The sequence below is a fragment of the Oncorhynchus mykiss genome, chromosome 1 (assembly GCF_057628025.1).
Source record: "Oncorhynchus mykiss isolate SJ-2025 chromosome 1, ASM5762802v1, whole genome shotgun sequence".
In the NCBI taxonomy this organism is placed as follows: Eukaryota; Metazoa; Chordata; class Actinopteri; order Salmoniformes; family Salmonidae; genus Oncorhynchus; species Oncorhynchus mykiss.
This window is the reverse complement of record NC_143022.1, coordinates 28691459-28708747: the sequence shown is the minus strand read 5'-3', so window position 1 is coordinate 28708747 and position 17289 is coordinate 28691459. Positions and strand designations below refer to the sequence as shown.

General features: G+C 41.4%; 2 protein-coding genes across 2 annotated transcripts; one reads left to right on the top strand and one right to left on the bottom strand.

Moving 5' to 3' along the window:
* Window positions 1-26: 26 nt before the first annotated feature.
* Window positions 27-3990, top strand: LOC110520135 (ADP-ribosylation factor-like protein 2-binding protein). The gene is made up of 7 exons (XM_021597236.3): window positions 27-195; window positions 336-405; window positions 552-613; window positions 713-819; window positions 945-1030; window positions 1311-1407; window positions 1559-3990. Exons 1-7 carry the CDS (start codon window positions 177-179, stop codon window positions 1664-1666), a joined length of 549 nt encoding a protein of 182 aa, XP_021452911.3. The 5' UTR covers window positions 27-176; the 3' UTR covers window positions 1667-3990.
* pllp (plasmolipin) lies at window positions 3981-16357 on the bottom strand. Its single transcript, XM_021597215.3, has 4 exons — window positions 15971-16357; window positions 12053-12223; window positions 7763-7879; window positions 3981-4843 (listed from the first exon to the last, which is right to left on the bottom strand). Exons 1-4 carry the CDS (start codon window positions 16112-16114, stop codon window positions 4736-4738), a joined length of 540 nt encoding a protein of 179 aa, XP_021452890.2. The 5' UTR covers window positions 16115-16357; the 3' UTR covers window positions 3981-4735.
* Between the last annotated feature and the right edge of the window lie 932 nt (window positions 16358-17289).

The window sequence follows — 17289 nt, the reverse complement described above, 5'->3', positions numbered from 1 at the left end:
TCTATGGCCTGACCGTACTGTACTCTACTGTACTTCCGGAACTAATCAGCTGGGATCTGTTTCTTTACCGGACTGAATTTACTGAAGGGAGGTTTTTTTTTTTGTTGCCTTGGTAGCGATTACAAAAAATCAATTAGCTAGACAGCTACGTAGTTTGCTAACTAAATAGATTAAGAATGGACGTTAAAGAGCGAAGTGAGTTCTTGACTAATTTTAAATAATACGAAAATAGCCAGAGAAATATAGCAATGGTTGCTCAGCTAGGCTAGCTAGCATCAAATGTTGAAATGATATCGTTATCTAATGTATTATGCAATGTCTTGTCTTTTTGAAAGATCCGCTGGGTGGTGGCGAGAACATCGTTGAAATGGTGGATTTGGATGAGGAGAATTTTGCTGTTTCAAAGTATGTATGTATGTATGTATGTATGTATGTGTGTGTGCATACGTGTCAGTATGTCTATGAGGAAGTGAGTGAGTGAAGTAACGTTAATTTAGAAGAGAATGATTAATGTTGATATGTTTGGTTGCTGACTGATTTACCCTCCCCAGCTCATCAGATTCAGATGCAGCCTTTGATGCTGTCATTGGGAGTATTGAAGACATCATCATGGGTAAATTGGACAAAAAAAACTTTTATTGTGTTCTAGACATGTTTTAGTGTATCAACGTTAAATGGATAGCTCGCTAATGCTTCTCAATTTTCTCCTCAGAGGACGACTTCCAGCACATGCAACAGAGCTTCATGGAGAAACACTACCTGGAGTTTGATGACTCCGAGGAGAACAAACTCACCTATACACCCATCTTCAACGAATATGTAAGGCACTATACTCTGTTCATCTGCCTGCCTCATCATCAACTGTCAAGTAAGGTAGAAGGTCTGAAAAAACAATCTATGTGAACGTGTCATACATATTCTGATGTTTACTTCTACCTCTTCAGATTGAGCTGCTTGAGAAACAACTTGAGCAGCAGCTGATGGAGAGAATTCCCGGTTTCAACATGAGCACATTTACTCAGCTACTCAAGTATGTAAACCATTTCCACTCAGGAGTAACCTTTTTCGGTTACAGTACCACCAGCTCTTTTGTTCTTCCAGTAAGCCTATGGTCTCATGAGTCTTCACGAATACCCCCAGGGGTCCTAGCACCCCTCGTTGGGAACCACTGCACTCTGACACATTAGGCCAGTAGGTGGCACCCCAGGCGGCACGTTGCCCCATGTAAACCAAATACATCTAACTGCAGAGTGCAAAGTTTTTGTTTCTCATTTCACAAAAATACATTTTCACTCTTTTCTATGTTTCAGGCAGCACAAAGACGAAGTGTCAGGAGACATCTTCGACATGTTGCTTACTTTTACAGACTTTATGACCTTCAAAGAAATGTTCATTGATTACAGAGCAGTGAGTAAAAACTCAATGTTTGGAATTGGATGTACATTATATTTTAGGATACGTATGTACTAGTGATTTGTTGAGAGAAATTTGTGTTGAGGATTCTGTCTCTTTGTGGTTGTGTGACGTGTCACAGCACCCATACCTCCTCTGTCTGCAGGAGAGGGAGGGCCGAGGGCTTGACCTCAGTGATGGCCTAGTGGTGAGGTCTCTCAGCTCTACATCCTCCAAATCCATCACCTCCAGAACAACAACAAAACTGAAGTAACTAATGAAGAGTCATCCCCAAACACATGACCAATAGTGCACTGTGCTGCTGACAACAGAACATAATTGTTTGTCTTGCCCATGCCCTCCAGTCACAGGGGACCACAGGGAACATCTGTCTTTCCCACAGCTTTTGTATTTGAACTGTTGTAGGTTTGCAATGGGAATGGTATCAGTCAGGTTGGTCTTTGTTTTACAAATAGCCTTTCTCTGGTTAAGATAGACACCTTTGTCCTCAGGGTGGGGTACATTGTTTTTTATAAAATTTGTGCTCAATGACTTGAGTTTTGTGCCCGTTACATTATTAACACGTATGCCAGAAGGTGTTTGTAGGTCAAGCATTTTAGACAGACTAAACAGTAGCCTAGTTGCTCAGCCCTTGGCATTGGTGGTTAGGAGAACTATATGCACCAGCAATGGGAAAACACTTAAATGTTTTTTTTTTTTATTGTACTCATAGCCCTCCACAACAAACAGTATATGAAGCCTGAAAGACGAAACCTGGTACATTCAGTCCTAGGCTGTTTGGTCGATGGTGCTTTCTCAGATCCTTCTTTCTCATTTGAACCAATGGGATCCCTTTCTGTAAAATAATTTCAATAATATTAGTACAACATTTGTCCTACAGTGGGGAGAACAAATATTCGATACGCTGCCGATTTTGCAGGTTTTCCTACTTACAAAGCATGTAGAGGTCTAATTTTTATCATAGGTACACTTCAACTGTGAGAGATGGAATCTAAAACAAAATTTCAGAAAATCACGTATGATTTTTAAGTAATTCATTTGCATTTTATTGCATGACATAAGTATTTGATACATCAGAAAAGCATAACTTAATATTTGGTACAGAAACCTTTGTTTGCAATTACAGAGATCATACATTTCCTGTAGTTCTTGACCAGGTTTGCACACTCTGCAGCAGGGATTTTGGCCCACTCCTCCATACAGACCTTCTCCAGATCCTTCAGGTTTCGGGGCTGTCGCTGGGCAATACGGACTTTCAGCTCCCTCCAAAGATTTTCTATTGGGTTCAGGTCTGGAGACTGGCTAGGCCACTTCAGGACCTTGAGATGCTTCTTACGGAGCCACTCCTTAGTTGCCCTGGTTGTGTGTTTCGGGTCGTTGTCATGCTGGAAGACCCAGCCACGACCCATCTTCAATGCTCTTACTGAGGGAAGGAGGTTGTTGGCCAAGATCTCACGATACATGGCCCCATCCATCCTCCCCTCAATACGGTGCAGTCGTCCTGTCCCCTTTGCAGAAAAGCATCCCCAAAGAATGATGTTTCCACCTCCATGCTTCATGGTTGGGATGGTGTTCTTGGTTGTACTCATCCTTCTTCCTCCAAACACAGCGAGTGGAGTTTAGACCAAAAAGCTCTATTTTTGTCTCATCAGACCACATGACCTTCTCCCATTCCTCCTCTGGATCATCCAGATGGTCATTAGCAAACTTCAGACGGGCCTGGACATGCGCTGGCTTGAGCAGGGGGACCTTGCGTGCGCTGCAGGATTTTAATCCATGACGGCGTAGTGTGTTAATGGTTTTCTTTGAGACTGTGGTCCCAGCTCTCTTCAGGTCATTGACCAGGTCCTGCCGTGTAGTTCTGGGCTGATCCCTCACCTTCCTCATGATCATTGATGCCCCACTAGGTGAGATCTTGCATGGAGCCACAGACCGAGGGTGATTGACCGTCATCTTGAACTTCTTCTATTTTCTATTAATTGCGCCAACAGTTGTTGCCTTCTCACCAAGCTGCTTGCCTATTGTTCTGTAGCCCATCCCAGCCTTGTTCAGGTCTATAATTTTATCCCTGATGTCCTTACACAGCTCTCTGGTCTTGGCCATTGTGGAAAGGTTGGAGTCTGTTTGATTGAGTGTGTGGACAGGTGCAGTTAATACAGGTAATGAGTGGAGAACAGGAGGGCTTCTTAAAGAAAAACTAACAGGTCTGTGAGAGCCGGAATTCTTACTGGTTGTTAGGTGATCAAATACTTATGTCATGCAATAAAATGCAAATTAATTACTTAAAAATCATACAATGTGATTTTCTGGATTTTTGTTTTAGATTCCGTCTCTCACAGTTGAAGTGTACCTATGATAAAAATGACAGAACTCTACATGCTTTGTAAGTAGGAAAACCTTCAAAATTGTCAGTGTATCAAATACTTGTTCTCCCCACTGTATGTAGCAGTCTTTACTGAGAATAATATTTTAAGTGTTTTAATTAAATGTATTTGTTTCACTGGTTTGTACATAGTCTTGTGTCCCATTGCCTGTAAATAAGTGTTTCAAATAAAGACATGAAATAATTTTGTAAAATCACAATCTACTTTATTTGAAAAGGTGTACTGATATGGATAAACAGTACACATGATTCTCTTGGTCTTCACAATGGTGAAAAAATAATATATAAAAATATGTTTCTGAACGTGTGTTGCACACAGACCGTGTAACCCATTGGGATTCCTGTGTATCTACAAGTATTATAATAATTAGGTGGGTGCTTACATTTGTCCTATTTCACACATACACAAATGTGTATTATACACATGTGAATTAGAAATTTGTTTTTTGCATATCACCACCCCCACGTCAGCTGATTTTTCACCTAGTTGGATCAGGGATTCGAAACAGCGACCTTTCGGTTACTGGCCCAACACACTTAACTGCTAGGCTACCTACCCCCTTTATTACAGTATAAATAGATGTATCATTCATTACACTTTCCTACAGTATGTGATCATAGTGGTTATGTATGGGAGCATGTATGTGAGTGAGTCATGATGAGTGAGTGTACTGATGGATGTGCAGTGGTAGGGTTACCATAGCAACACACTTTGAAAGGGTCTGCAAAATGCTTCCAGTCTTCACTCCAGTCACCATTTTGACATTAAAAAAAGGCTATTGATGTCCTGCTTCTTTTTTAAAAAGTATACCGTATATAAAAACACTCGTCCTTTGATGAACAGGTTTGGAATCTCCTCTACTTGTCACACTGTTCGGTTCACACTGTCCAAGTCTCTCTGTATGGAGAGGGTTTATCAGGACAGATAGTAGAGTAGTCCTATGCAGGACCAGAGTGGCTGGCTGCATTACCTCCATCCCCCTTCCATGCCAAATAGGAAAAGAAGGTGCTGGCTCCATATAACAAAGTCACCACAATGCCAAAAAACTGAACAAGAGACAAACACATAGTAAGAGACAATCAGATGAGAGAAGGATGTTATTATCATAAGATACAGTACATGCCTGCGTTAACTATTCTTCCTCGAATGTCAGTTCATTGAGATTGTTGAATCTTTGACTAGCAATGTTAATGATATGCAGGCAGGCTGCCAGTACTAGGTGCCAGATCTCTTTGGGCTGTAGCCAACTCCTCTGTCATCATTTGTTGTCATGCCATATGCGTTGCAACAAAAATGACACAAACATACAGTACCAGTCAAAAGTTTGGACACACCTACTCATTCAAGGATTTTTCTTTATTTTTTCTACATTGTAGAATAATAGTGAAAACATCAGAACAAATAACACATATGAATTGATTCACATACAAATCCAAATATATTTTATATCTGAGATTCTTCAAAGTAGCCACCCTTTGCCTTGATGACAGCTTCACACACTCTTGACATTCTCTCAACCAGCTTGACCTGGAATGCTTTTCTAACAGTCTTAAAGGAGTTTCCACATATGCTGAGCACTTGTTGGCTGCTTTTCCTTCACTCTGTGGTCCAATTAATCCCAAACCATCTCAATTGGGTTGAGGCTGGGTGATTGTGGAGGCAAGGTCATGTGATGCAGCACTCCATCACTCTCCTTCTTGGTCAAATAGCCCTTACACAGCCTGGAGGTGTGTTGGGTCATAGTCCTGTTGAAAACCAAATGATAGTCCCACGAAGTGCGAACCAGATGGGAGTGCGTATCGCTGCAGAATGCTGTGGTAGCCATGCCTGTTAAGTGTGCCTTAAATTCTAAATAAATCACTGACAATGTCACCCGCAAAGCACCCCCACACCTCCTCTTCCATGCTTCATGGTGGGAACCAATCATGCGGAGGACATCCGTTCACCTACTCTGTCTCACAAAGACACGTCGGTTGGAACAAAAAATCTCAAATTTGGACTCATTAGACCAAAGAACAAATTTCCACTGGTCTAATGTCCATTGCTCGTGTTTCTTGGCCCAAGCAAGTCTTTTCTTATTGTTGGTGTCCTTTAGTAGTGGTTTCTTTGCAACAATTTGACCACGAAGACCTGATTCACGCAGTCTCCTTTGAACAGTTGATGTTGAAATGTGTCTGTTACTTGAACTATGTGAAGCATTTATTTGGGCTGAAACTTCTGAGGCTGGTAACTCTAATGAACTTATCCTCTACAGCAGAAGTAACTCTGGGTCTTTCTTTCCTGTGGCGGTCCTCATGAGAGCCAGTTTCATCATTGTGCTTGATGGTTTTTGTGACTGCACTTGAAGAAACTTTCAAAGTTCTTGACATTTTCCGGATTGACTGACCTGCATGTCTTAAAGTAAAGATGGACTGTCGTTTCTCTTTGCTTATTTGAGCTGTTCTTGCCATAATTTGTAGTCTTTTACCAAATAGGGCTATCTTCTGTATACCACCCCTACCTAGTCTCAAAACAATTGATTGTCTCAAATGCATTAAGAAGGAAAGAAATTACACAAATGAACTTTTAACAAACCACACCTGTTAATTTAAACGCATTCCAGGCAACCACCCCATGAAGCTGGTTGAAAGAATGCAGTGTGCGCAAAGCTGTCATCAAGGCAAAGGGTGGCTACTTTGAAGAATCTTAAATAAAACATTTAACACTTTTTTCATTACTACATATGTGTTATTTCATAGTTTTGATGTCTTCACTATTATTACACAATGTAGAAAATAGTAAAAATAAAGAAAAACCCTTGAATGAGTAGATGTGTCCAAACTATTGACTGGTACAGTATATTGTAGCTACATTCTCCCCAAAGCAAAAATAAAATATTTTATCTACATACACATAAATACTGACCCCTGACCTACATCAAACTGTGATGTTTGTGAAAATAGGAGGAGAATCTTTATTGGCTAGAGTCACCTGGCTACTGTTTTCCTGGGTTGTGAAAGGAAGGAGATACAAGTCTTTGAACACACTATGATGTAGGATCTTAATTTGATCACCTTGTTGTAGGAGAACTGTAGTGTATTTGAGGTTTAAAAAGGCTTGTGAAGTTTTTAATATCCATTTAGATTTTGTTTTTCTTGCGAAAAATGTATCAACCCCAGAAAAAAATGTCAATTCTTATAATAATAATAATAATAATTCACATTTCCTGTTGCAGTAGGGTTATTTTCTTGCTGTAGCAAACTGGCTCAAATTAAGATCCTACATATGTATGCATGGTGAAACATTAACATGTTAGTAATTTAGCAGACACTCTTATCCAGAGCGACTTACAGGAGCAATTACTGTTGACAAACCCTGTTAGATATACTCTAATAGCCCTGGGTCTTGTGCAACAGGGCCAACGTTATGGTGACTGGCTTGTTCCTCCCAGGAAGATCAACGGGCTTGGTCATGTGCCTCATTGTAAATAGCAAATGGACTCTGGCCAGGATTGCCATGGAGAGAGACCACACCATAAAAGCACATCTACCTTACATTTTTTCTAGCTCCATCTCTCTTTATCTTTGAACCTGTCACAGTCAGGTGTGCACATGACGCATCAGTCCTGCCTCTTTAGTCAAACATTTAGGAGTGCCAGAAAGTGGAAGGGCCAGAAACACACTTTTGTGTTTTCTATTCATCCTAGCCAGAACATAGATATCAGCACATCCTGTTGAAGGTTATCTTGTGACTATACACAAATGTGCAAGTATTGAACGTAATGTACTCAGTCTCAATCTATGTGGCCCTATGTAAGGGAGCGCTTGTTTAAACAAGGGCTTCTCATGTGTTTCTGTCGCTCATCAACTGATCAGAACTCTTCAACCAATTAACAAGTAAGCCAGCCTACATGTGCCTATGTTTCAGTCTAGTGTCTGCATGTCTTTGTATATCTGTAGATATTAAGTTGTCTGTTCTAGACTTACCGCAGCAGCTGCCATATGGCCGTAGAAGTATGTTGAAATGTAAGGAGCGACTGATGCAGCATTGGCCAGAAATGCTGTGAGGTACAAAACGGTTGCCATAGCATTATACACCATAACCTACAAGATAGAAAACAGATGTTGATGAATACAGCCTACATTTTATTTCAAAGTTACTTTACATTGAATAACTATTACAAAATAACTTTGAAATAAATGTATAGCAAAAATGCAGCATAGCAGAGACTACACGGGTCATTCTACGACAATGGTGACTTTCCTGTCCCCCGCCTTAACCACCAGGAAAAACAATTTTAAAAGTCAGATATTTGTTTAAGTTTTAATTGAAGTGTTTTATTGTTAATGAAACATATGTCAGACAGTTATGTTGCAAAAATCTAATCAAATCAAATATATTTCAAGTCAAATCAAATGTTTGTGCCGAATACAATAGGCGTGTAGACCTTAGAGTGAAATGCTTACTCAGAAGCCCTAACCAACACTGCTTTAAGAAGTTTTAAGAAAACAAATGAAAACAAGTGGAAGGAATCTTATGGCTTAAGGGTAGAAGCTGTTAAGAAGCCTTTTGGTACCAACACTTGGCGCTCCGGTACCGCTTGCCGTGCGGTAGCAGAGAGAAGAGTCTATGTCTAGGGTGGCTGGAGTCTTTGACAATTTTTAGGGCCTTACTCTGACACCACCTGGTATAGAGGTCCTGGATGGCAGGAAGCTTGGCCCCAGTGATGTACTGAGCTGTACGCACTACCCTCTGTAGTGCCTTGCGGTCGGAGGCCGAGCAGTTACCATACCAGGCAGTGATGCAACCAGTCAGGTTGCTCTCGATGATGCAGCTGTAGAATCGTTTGAGAATCTGAGGACCCATGCCAAATATTTTCAGTCTCCTGATGGGGAATAGGCTTTGTCGTGCCCTCTTCACGACTGTCTTAGTGTGTTTGGACCATGATAGTTTTTTGATGATGTGGACACCAAGGAACTTCAAGCTCTCAACCTGTTCCACTACAGCCCTGTCGATGAGAATGGGGGCACAATCATCTCCTTTGTCTTGATCACATTGAGGGAGAGGTTGTTGTCCTGGCACCACACTGCCAGGTCGCTGACCTCCTCCCGGTGATCAGGCCTACCCCTGTGTCATCGGCAAACTTGATGATAGTGTTGGAGTCGTGCCTGGCCATGCAGTCATGAGTGAACAGGGGTACAGGAGGGGACTGAGCACTCACCACAGACAGGCCCCCGTGTTTAGGATAAGCGTGGTGGATGTGTTGTTACCACCTGGGGGCGGCACATCAGGAAGTCCAGGATCCAGTTGCAGAGGGAGGTGTTTAGTCCCAGGGTTCTTAGCTTAGTGATGAGTTTTGAGAGCACTATGGTGTTGAACGCTGAGCTGTAATCAATGAATAGCATTCTCACATAGGTGTTCCTTTTGTCCAGGTGGGAAAGGGAAGTGTTGAGTGCAATAGAGATTGCATCATCTGTGGATCTGTTGAGGCGGTATGCAAATTGGAGTGGGTCTAGGGTTTCTGGGATAATGGTGTTGATGTGAGCCATGACCAGCCTTTCAAAGCACTTCATGGCCACAGACGTGAGTGCTACGGGTCGGTAGTCATTTAGGCAGGTTGCCTAAGTGTTCTTGGGCACATGGACTATGGTGGTCTGCTTGAAACATGTTGGTATTACAGACTCAGTCAAGGACAGGTTGAAAATGTCAGTGAAGACAGTTGCCAGAGTACACGTCCTGGCAATCCGTCTGGCCCTGCGGCCTTGTGAATGTTACTTGCCTCGAAGCGAACATAGAAGTAATTTAGCTTGTCTGGTAGGTTCGTGTCACTGGTCAGTTCGCAGATGTGCTTCCCTTTGTAGTCTGTAATAGTTTGCAAGCCCTGCTACATCCAACGAGCGTTGAAACCGGTGTAGTACGATTCAATCTTAGTCCTGTATTGACGCTTTGCCTGTTTGATGGTTTGTCGGAGGGCATAGCGGGATTTCTTATAAGCCTCCGGGTTAGAGTCCCGCTCCTTGAAAGCAGCAGCTCTACCCTTTAGCTCAGTGCGGATGTTGCCTGTAATCCATGGTTTCTGGTGTGGGTGTGTACGTGCAGTCACTGTGGGGACGACGCCATCGATGCACTCATTGATGAAGCCAGTGACTGATGTGGTGTACTCCTCCATGCCATCGGAAGAATCCCGGAACATATTCCAGTATGTGCTAGCAAAAACAGTCATCTGCTTCATCTGACTACTTTCTTATTGACCGAGTAACTGGTGCTTCCTGCTTTAGTTTTTGTTTGTAAGCAGGAATTAGGAGGATATAGTTATAGTCAGATTTTCCAAATTGAGAACGAGGGAGCGCTTTGTATACGTCTCTGTGTGTGGAGTAAAGTTGGTCTAGAGTTTTTTCCCTCTGGTTGCACATTTAACACACTGTTAGAAATGAGGTAAAACGGATTTGAGTTTCCCTGCATTAAAGTACCCGGCCACTAGGAGTGCCCCCTCTGGATGAGCATTTTCCTATTTGCTTATGGCTGTATACAGCGCATTGAGTGTGGTCTTAGTGCCAGCATCAGTCTGTGGTGGTATATAGACAGCTACGAAAAATATAGATGTAAATAGTGTGGTCTACAGCTTATCATGAGATACTCTACCTCAGACGAGCAAAACCTAGAGAACAACACCAGATGTTGTTTACAAATATACGTAGGCCGCCGCCCCTTGTCTTACCAGAGGTCGCTGTTCTATCCTGCCGAAAAAGCTTAAAACCTGCCAGCTGTATGTTAATCATGTCGTCGTTCAGCCACGACTCTGTGAATCATAAGATATGACAGATTTTAATGTCCCGTTAGTAGGATATACGTGCTCGTAGTTTGTCTATTTTATTATCGATTGATTGTACGTTGACTAATAGAACCGATGGTAAAGGTAAATTACCCTCTCGGTGACAAGGCACTCGGACTTTCGTCCCCGATATCTCCATCTTTTCCTCCTGCGAATGATGGGGATGAGGGCCCTGTCAGGCGTCCAAAGGAAATCCTTCCAGTCTGACTCCATGAAGAAGAAGAATTCCTCCAGTACGGGGTGAATAATTACTGCCCTGATATCAATCAAGAAGCTCTTTTCGGTCATAAGACACGGTGGCAGAAACCTTATATACAAAATAAGTTACAAATAACACAAAAAATATATACACAATAGCACAATTTCTTTTGCTATAACATGGGTCCTGAGATCCTCAAAAGGTTCAACAGCTGCCACATCGAGAGCACTGGTTGCATCACTGCCTGGTACGGCAACAGAGGGTAGTGCGTACGGCCCAGTACATCACTGGAGCTAAGCTGCCTGCCATCCAGGACCTCTACACCAGGCGGTGTCAGAGGAAGGCCCTAAAAATGGTCAAAGACCCCAGCCACCACTACCTCAATTGGGCCGACCAACCAGTGCCCTCGCACAGTGGCTAACCGGGCTATCTGCATTGTGTCCCACCTACCACCTGCCAACCCCTCTTTTACACTACTGCTACTCTCTGTTCATCATATATGCATAGTCACTTTAACCATATCTACATGTACATACTACCTCAATCAGCCTGACTAACCGGTGTCTGTATATAACCTCGCTACTTTTATAGCCTCGCTACTGTATATAGCCTGTCTTTTTACTGTTGTTTTATTTCTTTACCTACCTATTGTTCACCTAATACCTTTTTTGCACTTTTGGTTAGAGCCTGTAAGTAAGCATTTCCCTGTACGGTCTACACCTGTTGTATTCAGCGCACGTGACAAATAAACTTTGAGTTGATTTGATTTGGAATTGATTACGGGATCGTAAAACGGCAGCCATCTACTTCAGCGCCATTATATACACAGATTTGTCACTGGTGTTGCCGTCACTGGTGTTGCAGTCACTGGTGTTACGGTCACTGGTGTTACCGTCACAGGTGTTATTATAGAAAAAAGTGTTTTCCTTAATGTCAATTATTTCTAATCAAAAACATTTCTTAATATTATTATTAACGCTTTATGTCTTTGATTATATATGCAAATGAAATAGTCAAATGACATATTGTAAAGCCTGAATCGTCATTAAGATATAGGTAACGCTAGTGACAAAAAAGCAACACAAGCATTTTTATTTTATTTAATGTAGTAAAAATACCAAAATGCATCAAGCTGTTAAAACAGCCACAATTTTCATAGAACAACCCACTTCAACTACCCACTTCGACATAAGCCTGAGGTCAGGTCAGCAATCACACCAGAGGTTAGTGGATTAGGACACTCACCAACATTGGCCAAGGCACAGAGCTGAGTTTGTGATAGGCGCCAAAGAAGAGCATGAAGAAGAGGATAATGGTGAGCAGCCACAGTGTAACGGCTACAAACATCACCCAGCCATAGGCAGGAATAAGGGAGGAGGCACTGGCAATTAGAGCCCATTGCAGCAGGCCAAGACCCTGAGGAGAGTGAGACAGAACAAGATACATGTTCAGAAACATTTAGCTGACATTTGAACAGGTGAACCTTCTATTGAGTCTCTAATCCAAGTCTTCACGCCAGATCAAGTCAGTGTCCTCTTGAAGAGCAGTGTAGAATACCTGGGAGTAATCTACACTACCCACTGAGCATTAATCAGCAGCACAGACAGGAATATAATAGTTCTGTCAAATAACCTTGACAGTATTACTTAGTAACCTAGACAAGATCAGGAGGGCAAACATAACTCTTTCTCAATAAAAAAGCATAATCCAAATACAGTGCCTTGCGAAAGTATTCGGCCCCCGTGAACTTTGCGACCTTTTGCCACATTTCAGGCTTCAAACATAAAGATATAAAACTGTATTTTTTTTGTGAAGAATCAACAACAAGTGGAACACAATCATGAAGTGGAACGACATTTATTGGATATTTCAAACTTTTTTAACAAATCAAAAACTGAAAAATTGGGCGTGCAAAATTATTCAGCCCCTTTACTTTCAGTGCAGCAAACTCTCTCCAGAAGTTCAGTGAGGATCTCTGAATGATCCAATGTTGACCTAAATGACTAATGATGATAAATACAATCCACCTATGTGTAATCAAGTCTCCGTATAAATGCAACTGCACTGTGATAGTCTCAGAGGTCCGTTAAAAGCAAAGAGAGCATCATGAAGAACAAGGAACACACCAGGCAGGTCCGAGATACTGTTGTGAAGAAGTTTAAAGCCGGATTTGGATGCAAAAAGATTTCCCAAGCTTTAAACATCCCAAGGAGCACTGTGCAAGCGATAATATTGAAATGGAAGGAGTATCAGACCACTGCAAATCTACCGAGACCTGGCCGTCCCTCTAAACTTTCAGCTCATACAAGGAGAAGACTGATCAGAGATGCAGCCAAGAGGCCCATGATCACTCTGGATGAACTGCAGAGATCTACAGCTGAGGTGGGAGACTCTGTCCATAGGACAACAATCAGTTGTATATTGCACAAATCTGGCCTTTATGGAAGAGTGGCAAGAAGAAAGCCATGGAGTCTGCAAAAGACCTGAGACTGGGACAGAGATTTGTCTTCCAACAAGACAATGATCCAAAACATAAAGCAAAATCTACAATGGAATGGTTCAAAAATAAACATATCCAGGTGTTAGAATGGCCAAGTCAAAGTCCAGACCTGAATCCAATCGATATTCTATGGAAAGAACTGAAAACTGCTGTTCACAAATGCTCTCCATCCAACCTCACTGAGCTCGAGCTGTTTTGCAAGGAGGAATGGGAAAAAATGTCAGTCTCTCGATGTGCAAAACTGATAGAGACATACCCCAAGCGACTTACAGCTGTAATCGCAGCAAAAGGTGGCGCTACAAAGTGTTAACTTAAGGGGGCTGAATAATTTTGCACGCCCAATTTTTCAGTTTTTGATTTGTTAAAAAAGTTTGAAATATCCAATAAATGTCGTTCCACTTCATGATTGTGTCCCACTTGTTGTTGATTCTTCACCAAAAAATACAGTTTTATATCTTTATGTTTGAAGCCTGAAATGTGGCAAAAGGTCGCAAAGTTCAAGGGGGCCGAATACTTTCGCAAGGCACTGTATGTATTTAGGGATCAAGTTTTGATCTGCAGGTTAACCCACATACCTGGTAAACGTGTCAAAGATTGATAATGGTAAGCATAACATCCTCATTCTTATACCCTCTCATATTGTACCTGTAACTTTAACCACTCAATATGACAACATTCAAATGAATTGAGTTTTAATAGTTGTTCTGTTTTTAAATATTTGCATAAATCTACTTCCATTAAGTTTTGTCACATCGAATGTATTAATAATGAAACATCGGGTGCCATATGTTACAAAACATTGATATATCTCAAATTGTCAACTACTTTTTCTTCTCTCACTATTGAGTTTCAGAGGTGTAAGCACACAAATAGCAAATAAAAAAAAAAGCTTTAACCTTTTACTGCAGTGGGCTAAATTAGTGAGGGCCAAACAGAGTGATTCTTAGTAGTCTTTTTTTAACTAGGCAAGTCAGTTAAGAACAAATTCTTATTTTCAATGATGGCCTAGGAACAGTGGGTTAACTGCCTGTTCAGGGGCAGAAAGACAGATTTGTACCTTGTCAGCTCAGGGGTTTGAACTTGCAACCTACCAGTTACTAGTCCAACACTCTAACCACTAGGCTACCCTGCCGCCCCAGTAGGCTTAAACAAATCTACTTCAAAACAGAAGTATGGTTATGAGAAGAAGACACCTGTACCATGTCGGATATAGAGTTGAAATGTATTCCATTTTGAGTTTGCATACTAATATTACACTTTCTACACATCACAGAAGATTGAAATATAACAAAACTGTTTGACATTGAAACACCAGGTTTTCATCAGCTTATTAAAGAAATCTTATCTTATGAAATTATGAGAAATATTAATAACATTCCACCCATGAGTCAAAATAGGTTGCTTTTGGTCATTGACAGCTGGAAAGGACTACAGTGTACAGTCATGTAGGCCTACGTTTGTCTACAGTGTACACGAGGGCGTAATATTGCCAAAGTATAGGCCTACAGTCAGGAGAATTTCTACTTTTATACAGTATATGACTTAATTTAGCATGATCACTTCCTAAACAAATGTTTTTCAAACGAACCCCTTTTCAGGTAGTCCCTCGATTAATTTCTCTTCGCTCAGGACAGACTGGTACTGTGAAAGGCTTTATTAGGAGTAAATCTGAGGCCTAAGGCAGGTTTGTTTAAGTTGTGTCAATTTAAGGTGTGTGTGTTTGAGTGTGCCTGCCTGGTTTTGTGTAGGGTGTGTGGGCGTATATCCGTGTTAACAATCAACTGCAGTAAACCTATAATGAATATAGAAGATCCAAGATATGGGCTCACAAAATCATCAGGGTTCAAAATATCTGGCTGAGTTGACATGATTGAACAATACCATCACAGGGTCCAGCAATTCATATTAATGTTATTGTTAATGCTCAATTATAGTAGGAATGTGATGTCTTGTGTTATGAGATGTCTATAATCATGGGTAATGGCTGTTGACACACACATTTAACAAGTATGTACCACTATACTCAAGTGGAACAGTGTGAGTCCTGATATTTCTTTGTCATGTAATTATTGAAATGGCTATCAAGGGTGTGATATAAAGCCTAGTGCAGTGACCCACCTAGCCGGGTTAGTCACATGTACTACAGGTTCAAAGGGAGTGGCATCATATTGAAATATGTGCTTTACATATGACTCTCTGAATGTACTGTTAATTATCAATACATTATGTAAATATGTAAACATAAAACATACTCAAGACACAGGACGTTTTGCATAAAACAATTCTTCATTTATGTTATGTTAAAATAAAACAAGCTGTCACCTGATTAATGTCCCAGTGTGTGTCCATTACTACAACTCTTCGCAACCACTAGTTATAACTCAAGCCCATACAAAACATTAAGATAGAGGAAAACAGGGATTCTGAAAAGATAGATAGATATAGATTGGCCTAGAAGATGAGGAGTAGGACAGAGAAAGAAGGAAAAATGAACTGGGTACAGGAGACAAAAACATTTATTTTGCTAGGTTTACTGCACTGTTGGAACTAGAAACACAAACTGCACCTGCGATAACAACTGCAAATCTGTGTACGTGACCGATAAACTTGATTTGATGATGGATAAAGTAAATACAAAGGTGAAACTGGTATTTGTCACTCACTATCTCAGCCAACATCAGGATTCCAGGAATGCTCTTGATCAAGCCCAGGTCCATGGAAATACTGGCAAGCTGAAAGCTGGACCCTCCCTGTTGGGACTGGGTTGAGCTGGTCTCAGTGGCCACATTATCTGGAAAGTCTGACATCACTCCTTCAAATCCACACAATAATGGTCAACAATAACAAACTAACTTTCCTTTTGTCCCTAGTCAGAGAATAGAACCCTTCCAGAGCAAATATACAGATCTGGGGAATGCAGCCGTTGTTACCACCTAGGTTGCTTTTCTAGACTGGCAGGTGTCTTGTGTTTTTCTCTCTCTCTCTCTCTCTCTCTCTCTCTCTCTCTCTCTCTCTCTCTCTCTCTCTCTCTCTCTCTCTCTCTCTCTCTCTCTCTCTCTCTCTCAGTGACACATTAACAGCAGCCACCTGTTTGAGTACAGGTAGGTAGGTATATACATTTGAAGTCGGAAGTTTACGTACACCTTAGCCAAATACATATAAACTCAGTTTTTTACAATTCCTGACATTCAATTCCAGTAAAAATTCCATGTTTTAGGTCAGTTAGGATCACCAATTTATTTTAAGAATATGAAATGTCAGAATAATAGTAGAGAGAATGATTTATTTCAGCTTTTATTTATTTCATCACATTCCCAGTGGGTCAGAAGTTAACATACACTCAATTCGTTTTTGGTAGCATTGCCTTTAAATTGTTTAACTTGGGTCAAATGTTGTTTCAGGTAGCCTTCCGCAAGCTTCCCACAATAAGTTGGGTGAATTTTGGCCCATTCCTCCTGACAGCTGGTGTAACTGAGTCAGGTTTGTAGGCCTCCTTGACTTTGTTGAACTTAAGCCATTTTGCCACAACTTTAGAAGTATGCTAAATGACCCCCATTGTCCATTTGGAAGACCCATTTGCGACCAAGCTTTAACTTCCTGGCGGATGTCTTGAGATGTTGCTTCAATATAGCCACATAATTTTCCTGCATCATGATGCCATCTATTTTGTGAAATGCACCAGTCCTTCCTGCAGCAAAGCACCCCCACAACATTATGCTGCCACCCCCGTGCTTCACGGTTGGGATGGTGTTCTTCGGTTTGCAAGCCTCCCGCCTTTTTCCTCCAAACATAACGATGGTCATTATGGCTCAACAGTTCTATTTTTGTTTCATCAGACCAGAGGACATTTCTCCAGTACGACCTTTGTACCCACGTGCAGTTGAAAACCGTAGTCTCCACCCGGCACAGCCAGAAGAGGACTGGCCACCCCACATAGCCTGGTTCCTCTCTAGGTTTCTTCCTAGGTTTTGGCCTTTCTAGG

What these genes read in the sequence shown, in the direction of transcription:
- pllp (XM_021597215.3), bottom strand. Translation starts at nt 16,114, where the DNA reads ATGTCAGACTTTCCAGATAATGTGGCCACTGAGACCAGCTCAACCCAG. An exon ending in TCCTGATGTTGGCTGAGATA is followed by an intron (nt 12,224 to 15,970) that starts GTGAGTGACAAA and finishes CACTCTCCTCAG; the next exon opens with GGTCTTGGCCTGCTGCAATG. An exon ending in CTGTGCCTTGGCCAATGTTG is followed by an intron (nt 7,880 to 12,052) that starts GTGAGTGTCCTA and finishes TCTATCTTGTAG; the next exon opens with GTTATGGTGTATAATGCTAT.
- LOC110520135 (XM_021597236.3), top strand. An exon ending in GAGAATTTTGCTGTTTCAAA is followed by an intron (nt 406 to 551) that starts GTATGTATGTAT and finishes TACCCTCCCCAG; the next exon opens with CTCATCAGATTCAGATGCAG. An exon ending in TGTTCATTGATTACAGAGCA is followed by an intron (nt 1,408 to 1,558) that starts GTGAGTAAAAAC and finishes CTCTGTCTGCAG; the next exon opens with GAGAGGGAGGGCCGAGGGCT.